The sequence below is a fragment of the Culex pipiens genome, chromosome 3, assembly GCF_016801865.2.
Source record: "Culex pipiens pallens isolate TS chromosome 3, TS_CPP_V2, whole genome shotgun sequence".
Classification (NCBI taxonomy): domain Eukaryota; kingdom Metazoa; phylum Arthropoda; class Insecta; order Diptera; family Culicidae; genus Culex; species Culex pipiens.
This window is the reverse complement of record NC_068939.1, coordinates 127,191,126-127,201,885: the sequence shown is the minus strand read 5'-3', so window position 1 is coordinate 127,201,885 and position 10,760 is coordinate 127,191,126. Positions and strand designations below refer to the sequence as shown.

Genomic DNA, 10,760 nt, shown 5'->3' with positions numbered 1-10,760 from the left:
TATTTTCAACATCAAATTCGAATAGTTGACTGCCTATTAAATTAGGAAATGTATTTTTTTTGCAATATTGTGCAATTCTCACTAATCTGGACTTCGCACTAAATTATTGCTATCGATCGCACTATTGCGAATTGTCAAACTGGCTTGGAAAATTTTAATTTTCTCAAAAAATGATCAAAGCGAGCCGATATTGCTCACCTGTCAATCGCAATTTTAAAGTGCGAATGTCCAGTTTGGTGGAAACTGCGACTGGAATTGTAAATAAACAACTGCTGGTTGCCTAGTTTTTGGAAATTTTGTTGTCAAAGTGCGAGAGAAAAGTGCGGGCCAAATCCAAGTTACAGTGCAAGGATCAATAATTGCAGTGGAATTAGTTATTCCACTGTGAAACTGTCAACCTTCCTGCCCTTCTGGAGAAATGAAACGGCATACTTTTCCCTACCAAAAATAACAGAATGGAAAATTAATGCCTTTCAATAATGGTGCTGAAAAGTTCTACTTTTCAGCACTGAAATGGGTGCTGAAAAGTTGAACTTTTCAGCGCTAGTATCGAAAAGTAACATTTTTCAATATTGTTTTGTTTTGAACGATGAATTTACTGAACACATGAATGTTTGACATAAAATTCCATTGAATAAGCGTTTTTCGGAATAATTGGGTCCTAAAATGAAGCTTAGATTGCTGATATTATTGTTTACAGCGATAAAGCTCATTTTTCTGAGTACAATGACCCTTTGTTCGACCACAAAGAGTTTAAAATTGATTTTTAAATCAATTTTGAAAAATTATCCTCGCGGTCCTTCTTGACAGAAAAGCTCCTACTTGACAGCTCGTTCCAAGGGGACCATAGTTGATCCATAGAAAAAATGTTGTCTTGTCAATATTTTTTTTGCATTAAAATGAAAAAAAGTGATCAGAAATGGTTTTTAATCGTGTTTTTTACCGTTGTACATAAAAATTGACATAGGGCTTTAGTACCCAATTGCAATTATTGCAAAAAATCTTGTAAGCAACTCGTTGCAAAACTTGATTTTTCAGCACTCGTCGTATTTATCCAACTCGGTAAACCTAGTTGGATAAATGTACAACTCGTGCTGAAAAAATCTTCTTTTTGCAACTTGTTGCATAAACTACTATTTCAATATTTTATCACCGCCATTTTGGCCGCCATCTTGGATTTAAAAATTGCTTAATCACTTTAGCGTAGCTAGACAATCGAAAATATGAGATCAAATTTTTTTTGTCGTGATTCGATTATCCGAAGTGAAATTTACCAAGGCCTTCCGATAATCGAGTCTGAACTGTATTCAAAAAATATGGAGTTTGTATGGAGATTTAGTGTGGTCCGATTTGGAAGAAAATAATAATCTTGACAGCATGATCAAAACGAAACTATTCTGCTCCAGCGCCTCTGACGAGACAGGAGAAACCGGGACCGACGTTTTACTTCACCATCCGATAGAAGCTCAGTGGATAAGGCGGGAATCGAACCCGCGTCTCATAGCACCATCGGGATCGGCAGCCGAAGCCGCTACCCCTGCGTCACGAGACCCACCCCGCAGCATCATCAGCCCCATCAAATTTGAGCTTGATCAGAATAAGTTGATTTCGAGTACTGATACATTTGACGTGGAAAGATTATTATGCGTTTGTTATTAAATAAATGAAAAGCTTCGCTTTTCAAGTTTGAAAATAAATAGATATTTGAGACTTCTTCATTGATAATTTGATAATCAGGCATCATCATCAGAATATGAAGTCCACACTCACATTTCGTTCACATTGTGAACGAAAATTCATTCAACTGCAGCTTTGATTTTATGAATGGGCGAGAAGTTAGCCCATCTGAAAATCGCTGAATATGCACGTTAGAGTAAAAGGACTAATTTTGGAGAAATGTTTAGGCACAAACAAAACCATAAAGTTTTAGATTTAATTGGGTACTAAAGTCCTATGTCAATTTTTATGTACAACGGTAAAAAACACGCTTAAAAAACATTTCTGATCACTTTTTTTCATTTTAATGCAAATTTTTTTTTTTGACAAGACAACATTTTTTCGATGGATCAACTATGGTCCCCTTGGAACGAGCTGTCAAGTAGGAGCTTTTCTGTCAAGAAGGACCGCGAGGTAAATTTTTCAAAATTGATTTAAAAATCAATTTTAAACTTTTTGTGGTCGTACAAAGGGTCATTGTACTCAGAAAAATAAGCTTTATCGCTGTAAACAATAATATCAGCAATCTAAGCTTCATTTTAGGACCCAATTAAAAAAAATCAAATTTAATGAAAGTTGAATATCGCATTGTTGTTTAAAAAAAATTATTTTTTTCTAAATATCTCATTTTCGAAGAGCTCAAATTAAAGTTTCATTTTGCGTAACACTTCACAACCGTACACAATCATGGTTGCCAAAATCGTTATTTCTTCTGCGGTGCTGTTGAAGTTGAAGTCACTGAGCGAGTAGTCTGTTAGCGGAGTGTCTGACGATTGGACGCGTGTGCGTGTGCGTTCCTTCGCGAAATATCCCAAAAGTGGCCCCGAAGAAAGACGGTTCTTGTTCCGGATTCCAGAGAAAAAGTGGTTCCCGACGTTCCCTCGGTTCTGCGCGTTCATATCCCAGCTGGATCGTAAGGATTTAGTGCAGTTTTAGGCATTTTTATTTACGACGACAGAGTGACGGGTAATTTTCTGCACGAGACACATAAATTTGATGGCCATTTTTGCCTGCCGTAACAGCAGGAGGTTCCGTTCCGCTGGGAGGGTTTTGGGCCTCACAAGGAAGCCTTTTCCCGAAAAGGGGAATGGGTTTCCTGTGGAGAAGTTGAAAAAGGCTGTTTTTTTTTGTCATGAGGTGGTCGTCGCCTTTTTTCTCAAGGCTTTTTTCTTCGTAGTTGGCCTTCTTCGTGAGGTGCATTGTGAATAAATGTGTGTGTGCGTTTGTGCACGTGTGTGTGTTCGTGTAAACTTTTCAGATGATTGTTGTGATGGTGATGGTGGAAGAAATCAGTGCTGCCAGACTTTGACAGGTTGTTGTGTTTGATATAAGTTCATTGACAACACACACGTTTATTTTGAACTGGTGAGTTGGGCGTGGGAAACAGCTGTTCGACTAGTTCTGATGAATTGGGTACTAAAGCCCTATGTCAATTTTTATGTACAACGGTAAAAAACACGATTAAAAACCATTTCTGATCACTATTTTTCATTTTTATGCAAAAAATTTTTTTGACAAGACAACATTTTTTCGATGGATCAACTATGGTCCCCTTGGAACGAGCTGTCAAGTAGGAGCTTTTCTGTCAAGAAGGACCGCGAGGTTAATTTTTCAAAATTGATTTAAAAATCCATTTTAAACTCTTTGTGGTCGTACAAAGGGTCATTGTACTCAGAAAAATAAGCTTTATCGCTGTAAACAATAATATCAGCAATCTATGCTTCATTTTAGGACCCAATTATCCGTACAAATTTCTGCTGAAAATTTTTACTTTTTTCAGGACTTATTTTTTAATGTTCAGACCGTTGCAAATAATTTACAAAGTTTATGAAGAATTCAGAAAATATTAGTTACATAAAAAATTAAATGTCTTGTTGATTTTTTGATAGAAAACTTTCAAGCTTGATAAGTATGGTTTTAAAAAATTTCACAAAGATATGAATTCTATTATACAGAATTAAAAAATAAATCCTGATAAAAGTAAAAATTTTATCTGAAGAAAATGTTTTCCACTTTTTAACGTTAAACTAAGTTTGCTAACTTTTTATTTTTTCGATAAAGTGCTTCATTTTCTATTTGAAAAAGGTGCTTGGAAAAAATACATTATTGAAAACGTTTTTTTTTTAATAAATCGAACTTTAAAACCAAGATTTTTTTGTAATTGGGTACTAAAGCCCTATGTCAATTATTATGTAAAACGGTAAAAAACACGATCAAAAACCATTTCTGATCACTTTTTTCATTTTAATGCGAAATTTTTGTTTTGACAAAACAACATTTTTTCGATGGATCAACTATGGTCTCCTTGGAACAAGCTGTCAAGTAGGAACTTTTCTGTCAAGAAGAACCGCGAGGTTAATTTTTCAAAATTGATTTAAAAATCCATTTTAAACTCTTGGTGGTCGTACAATGGGACATTTTACTCAGAAAAATAAGCTTTATCGCTGTAAACAATAATATCAGCAATCTAAGCTTTATTTTAGGACCCAATTTTATAATTTATTACAATGCTTTTCGAAGATTGGTTCAAACCTTAAGTAAACATGTTTTTTATCTGGCGGGTTCAAAGCACTCAAAAAACAAAAAATAAAGATTTATTGGACCTTATACACCTTCCCGCCTAGAGCAAAATCGTGATTTTTCACGTGAAATTTGAATTGGGATCAGTAAACATCCCATGTAGCACAATGTAAGAAGAATTTGTGCAATTGGGTACTAAAGCCCTATGTCAATTTTTATGTACAACGGTAAAAAACACGATTAAAAACCATTTCTAATCACTTTTTTTCATTTTAACGCAATTTTTTTTTTTTTTGACAAGACAACATTTTTTCGATGGATCTACTATGGTCCCCTTGGAACGAGCTGTCAAGTAGGAGCTTTTCTGTCAAGAAGGACCGCGCGGTTAATTTTTCAAAATTGATTTAAAAATCCATTTTCAACTCTTTGTGGTCGTACAAAGGGTCATTGTACTCAGAAAAGTAAGCTTTATCGCTGTAAACAATAATATCAGCAATCTAAGCTTCACTTTAGGACCCAATTCTGAACAAATAAAATTCCTTTAGCTTTGGTTATAAAACTTTTTTTTTATTTAAAGAGAAACTCATATTCGGAACAGTTTACAGATCGGCCAATGTTCAACAAATCATAGAAAATCGATAACTTAACATAACGATTCGCTTTTACCTTTTTTTTTTATCTTATTGTGATCTTACGATTGATGTATCGATCGAGTGTATATTTTTACGTTTTACATCAAGTTTTTAAAGAAAAACATTGACCCTTGAAATCCACAAATTCGGAATACTTTTTTCTTACGGATGTAAACAAACTTTGGTTCTTCCCAGGCGTACATATTTTTTTTACAAAATATTGAAACTCAAGCTTAGAAATGTTTTATGAATGAAAATATCAGCTAAATTCAGTTGTTCCACAATTCGGTACTAAACCCCTTTGTCAATTTTTATGTACAACGGTAAAAACACGATTAAAACCATTTCTGATAGCTTTTTTTCTTTTTTATGCAAAAAAAAAAAATGACAGGACAACATTTTTTCGATTGATCAACTATGGTACCCTTGGAACGAGCTGTCAAGTAGGACCCTTGGGAGCGTTCTTTTATTACGTAACGCAGTAGAGGGGGAGGGGAGGGGTCGGAGGCCGTGTTACGCTCCATACAATTTTTTTTAAAATTTGTATGGAAATTTTGTTACGAGGGGGGGGGAGGGGGTCTAAAAATCCGATTTTTTGCGTTACGTAATAAAAGAACGCTCCCCTTTCTGTCGAGAAGGGTCGTCAATTTTTTTTTTGTTTAATTGAATTTAAAATCCATTATAAATCCGTTGCAATCGTTCAAAACGTCATTGTACTCAGAAAAATAAGGATTATCGTAGCGAACAATAATATCACAAATTTAAGCCTAATTTTTGGACACAATTATATTTTTTCACTGTTCTAGAATAAGGCATTTGGCTTTCCAAAAATGCACATTACATTACATTACTGCTCTCGCTAGACTAATTTCAAACATTTTACCTGTTTTACCAATTTGCTAGAAAACTACATAAGTGCTTCGTTACGTATCGAGGGTCTTGCGACCCTTGCTCGGTTCTAATTTATGATGAGGGTCGACAACGGGCAGCAATTCTTTTGTTCCGCAATCTACCAACTAAAATAAAACAAAAGAGTCTCTTCTACCTCCAACACTCTCTACCTGTCCAACTCTACCGACGACGACGAACCTGTGCCAAAGCTGGCAGCACTGAACCCTATTCCGCACTTTGTCCGTCATTCCGGAACGTCACTCCAAACTTCAAAGTTGTTTGCTGAACCTCTGAACTGTCAAACCTGACGTCTCGGTGAGTTTTCAGAAGAGCGAAAAGGAAAATAAAACAGAGCAGCAACCAGCAGCGGAGGGTTTTGTGTGTACCGTACCTCCTCCTCCTTCGTTCGTTCGAAGAACCAGCAACCATCATCATTAGTCAGTCGAGTCGAGTCGGGCTGGTTCCGAGTTAGTTGCCGAGAGGGAGTGTGTGTGCGAAATCTGGGTTTCTTCGCAGATCCGTTCTAGCGGAAACAAGTGCAACCGAAGTGCTGGAAAAGAAGAAGACGTATTAAGGTGGCCAAGTCATCTGGTCCAGGATTTTCCTGCCGTCGTCAACCTGAGAAGAGAGAGAGAAACGTGCGAAAAAAGTGCAGAGTCGTCATTCTGAAGGAAGGAAGAAAAACGAGTGTAAAAAGATTACCACACAGCGTATTGGCAGGAAGAAGAAGCTCCAAGGAATAAAGGAAGTGTCGTGACTAAGTGCGTCTCCCTGTGCGAGTGTGTGTGTGTGTGCGCGGATGTGCCTTGAGCTGGCCAGTTTTTAGAAAAGGTCCCCTCCCTCAGGAAAGGACAAAGTGGGCGCAAATGTGCTGAACCAACGGAGAAGCAAGAAGAGCCAGGACACCGCGACGAAATGGCGTGCCTCAACACGCTGAAGCTGGAGATCAAAACGCTGGAGCAGATCTTCACCAAGACGCACGAGCGGTTCCGGATCCTGAACGCCTCGGTGGACGAGCTGAGCTGCCGCTTCATCGGTCGCAACGGCAAGCAGTACGACATCCATGCAAACATTACGGTGAGTGCGCTGAACCTTGGCTTCATTTTTTTCCCTTCTGCTTCTCTCTGCTGTGCTGTGTTGCCTTCGTTTTTCGTTTTCTTTCTTTCTTGTTGCTGGTGCTGATGCCAAAGCAGTCCCATCCGTCGGTACCTTCTACCCCTCGGTACTACCACCTCACCTCTGCAACAGGCTTTGCACTGAACTTGCCTTACTTGTCTGATGGTGCTCAGACTCACTTGGACCGACTACGTCTTGCCGTCCGCTTACTGATTCATATACGATCTTCGATCTGACGGGGTGTTCTTCCCGAAAATATTCTCGGATATTTTTGTTGTTGTTGTTGTGGTTTAGTCACGAGGAAGTGGATGTAAACAGAGGTGCCATGGTGAAATTTGGCGATTTAGCGTCGCAATTATGCATTTATCTAATGAAAGGTAACCCCTTTTATCAAACGGAGGCACTGACTACGTTTATTAAGTGATTTCAAATTATGACCACAATAAAATACAGTTGTTTTTCGCTAACTGGGCTGAACGAAAAATAACGAGGGGACTACCGATGCAGAATATTTTTTTGATGAAATATAAAAATAAAATTTGCTCAAATTCAATTACAATGATTACTTTTCATATTTCTCCAATTGTGACTTGAAATTACATAAAAGTTTGAAAAAAGTTTTTTTTATTTGTTGAACATTATTTTTGCATCCATTAACCCCTCGGTGATTTCGGTTTGTTTTGGTTTTTTGACGTTTGTCTGTTTTTTAACTGGGCTACGGCCCAGTTATCGAGCGCCCAGTTAAAAAGCAGCCCAGTTAAACAACGCCCAGTTACCGAACAACTACTGTATTGTCATTACAGAGAAAAATGTCAAAAGCTTGCCCTTGATTTCTCACCAGAAGGTGAACAATTTCCTCTAAATCAGCATCACTTCTCTCATATCAGCTAATCTCGTAGGAACCCAAGGGACCGTCCATAAACCATGTGGACACTTTTTTTTTGATAATTTCAAACCCTTTCCCTTCCCAAGGCTGTTGAGGCCGTCCTCACATTAACATGTTCTTTTTACCCAACAATAACAAATCGCAGTGTTGCCAATTTTTCAAGCATAATAAGAAGGGTCGAATACCTATTTGAATTATACAAAACGGACAGGCTTTTATTTTTCTCAAAATTTAGAGCATCTTATCCTATCTTATCTTGAAAATTTCAATCAGTTCTATTAAGAGCGAGTTTTTCACCGATGTGAATCAGGTCGTATCGAGGTGCTCCAATTTGGATAAAACTTTCAGGGTTTGTTTGTCTATACATGAGATGAACTCATGCCAAATATGAGCCCTCTACGACAAAGGGAAGTGGGGTAAAACGGGCATTGAAGTTTGAGGTCCAAAACACATGGAAAATTTTAAAATTGCTCGCATTTCCGTAAAACTTCATCGATTCCAGTTCTCTTAAATGCATTCGAAAGGTCTTTTGAAGCCCTTTAAAATGTGCTATAGACATCCAGGATTGGTTTGACTTTTTCTCATACCTTTTGCAAATTACTGTTAAAAATTGATTTTTTAAAGCCTTAATAACTTTTTGCAACAGCCTCCAACACCCATACTCCCATAGGTCAAAAGTTAGGGAATTTCATGGACTATAAGCCTACGGTATTAACTTTTTGGCCAATCGCAGTTTTTCTCATAGTTTTACGATTTTTCTAGAACAAACATTTTACAACGTTAGTTTTTGCCCTGTAGGCCTCCATAGCGGCAAATTTTGGTCTCAATTTTGACATATTCGGAATCCTCAAAAAAATTTACATTAGATTGGGGCATTGAAATTTTGAATTTGATTGAAAAAAAAAATGCCATTTAGAATTAATTAAAATATTATTTAGCATTTTGTCGGATTAGGGGTAAAACAAGTTTTCGCCTACTTGATACAGCATTTGACGTATTGATCATAGGGTAAATAAAATCTATTTCTTTTTTCAAAAATGTTTTATTTAATTATTTTTTAAATCAAAATTATAACTCCAATACTTCTAACTTACGTGAAATTGTCCGAGGATTCCGAATATGACAAAATTGAGACCAAAAAGTGCCGTCTTCTTGGCCTACAGGGCAAAAATTACCGTTGTAAAATGATTGTTCTAAAGAAATCGTAAAACTATGAGAAAAACTGCGATTGGCCAAAAAGTTAATACCGTAGGCTTATAGTCCATGAAATTCCCTAACTTTTGACCTATGGGAGTATGGGTGTTGGAGGCTGTTGCAAAAAGTTATTAAGGTTTTAAAAAAATCCATTTTTAACAGTAATTTGCAAAAGGTATGAGAAAAAGTCAAACCAATCCTGGATGTCTATAGCACATTTCAAAGGGCTTCAAAAGACCTTTCGAATGCATCTAAGCGAGTTGGAATTGATGAAGTTTTACGGAAATGCGAGCAATTTTAAGATTTTTCATGTATTTTGGACCTCAAACTTCAATGCCCGTTTTACCCCACTTTCCTTAGTCGTAGAGGGCTCATATTTGGCATGAGTTCATCTCATGTATAGACAAACAAACGCTGAAAGTTTCATCCAAATCGGAGCACCTCGATACGACCTCTAGAACAAACCGAGCAGAATTTACAAATACTGCCTCTTAAAGACGATGTCTGAGGATCTAACAGTGTTGCTAGATCATCAGAATGTAAGATACATTCTGCCAAGAAAGGCTGCGAAGTAAACTTTTTAAAATTTGATTTAAAATCAATTTTAGACCCTTTGCGAAAAATAAGCTTTTTGCAATTCCGTCGTGAAACTACTTACTTTTCCTGTCATTCTTGAACGACGAAATAGCCTACTTTTCTGTACCAAAAATAACAGAATCGAATAGCAACACTTTTCAGCACTTGTTTCGAAAAGTAACACTTTTCAACATTTTTTTTTATTTAATCGATTTATTGACAAAATACATGAAAATTTGACATAAAATTTCACTCAGTGTGTGTTTTTTTGGAATTGCAAAAAATGTTGTATGGAACTCGTTGCAAAACTTGATTTTTTCAGCACTCTTCGTATTTATCCAACTCGGTGAACCTCTTTGGATAAATGTACGACTCGTGCTGAAAAAAATCTCTTTTTGCAACTTGTTGCATTAACTACTATTTTCAAACTTTTATTCAATTTCAAGTCACAATTAAAGAAAAATTAAAAATAAGCAGAGCAGTTCTCTCAGATTTCGGTCATTCCTTTTTTTTTTTTTTTAATCCGACTGAAACTTTTTTGGTGCCTTCGGTATGCCCAAAGATGCCATTTTGCATCATTAGTTTGTCCATATAATTTTCCATACAAATTTGGCAGCTGGCCACACAAAAATGATATATGAAAATTAAAAAATCTGTATCTTTTGAAGGAATTTTTTGATCGATTTGGTGTCTTCGGCAAAGTTGTAGGTATGGATACGGACTACACTGAAAAAAATGATACACGGTAAAAAAATTTTTGGTGATTTTTTATTTAACTTTTTGTCACTAAAACTTGATTTGCAAAAAAACACTATTTTTAATTTTTTTTTATTTTTTGATATGTTTTAGAGGACATAAAATACCAACTTTTCAGAAATTTCAAGGATGTGCAAAAAATCTTTGAGCGAGTTATGAATTTTTGAATCAATACTGATTTTTTTTCAAAATATCGAAAAATTGGTTTCAAAAATTTTTCAACTTCATTTTTTGATGTAAAATCAAATTTGCAATCAAAAAGTAATTAAGTGAAATTTTGATAAAGTGCACCGTTTTCAAGTTAAATCCATTTTTAGGTGACTTTTTTGAAAATAGTCGAAGTTTTTCATTTTTTTTAATTAGTGCACATGTTTGCCCACCTTTGAAAAAATATGTTTGAAAAGCTGAGAAAATTCTCTATATTTTGCTTTTTTGAACTTTGTTGATACGACCCTTAGTTGCTGAGATATAGA

At 36.1% G+C, this 10,760-nt stretch overlaps 2 protein-coding genes across 5 annotated transcripts in view; one reads left to right on the top strand and one right to left on the bottom strand.

Annotated features, from left to right (window-relative positions):
• The window catches only part of LOC120414391 (5'-nucleotidase domain-containing protein 1), a 313,824-nt gene that overhangs the window by 92,271 nt on the left and 210,793 nt on the right, over positions 1-10,760 (bottom strand). The gene's annotated exons all lie outside the window — the stretch shown is intronic.
• The window catches only part of LOC120414403 (ubiquitin-conjugating enzyme E2 Q2), a 52,712-nt gene continuing 44,410 nt past the window's right edge, over positions 2,459-10,760 (top strand). For 3 of the 4 annotated variants that reach the window (XM_039575582.2, XM_039575583.2, XM_039575580.2), the window contains exons 1-2: positions 2,459-2,682; positions 6,276-6,836. In XM_039575582.2, coding sequence (XP_039431516.1) covers positions 6,675-6,836 — 162 coding nt within the window. In that variant the 5' untranslated portion in view covers positions 2,459-2,682; positions 6,276-6,674. The remainder of the gene's footprint in view (positions 2,683-6,275; positions 6,837-10,760) is intronic. The other variant, XM_039575581.2, reaches the window with a different exon arrangement.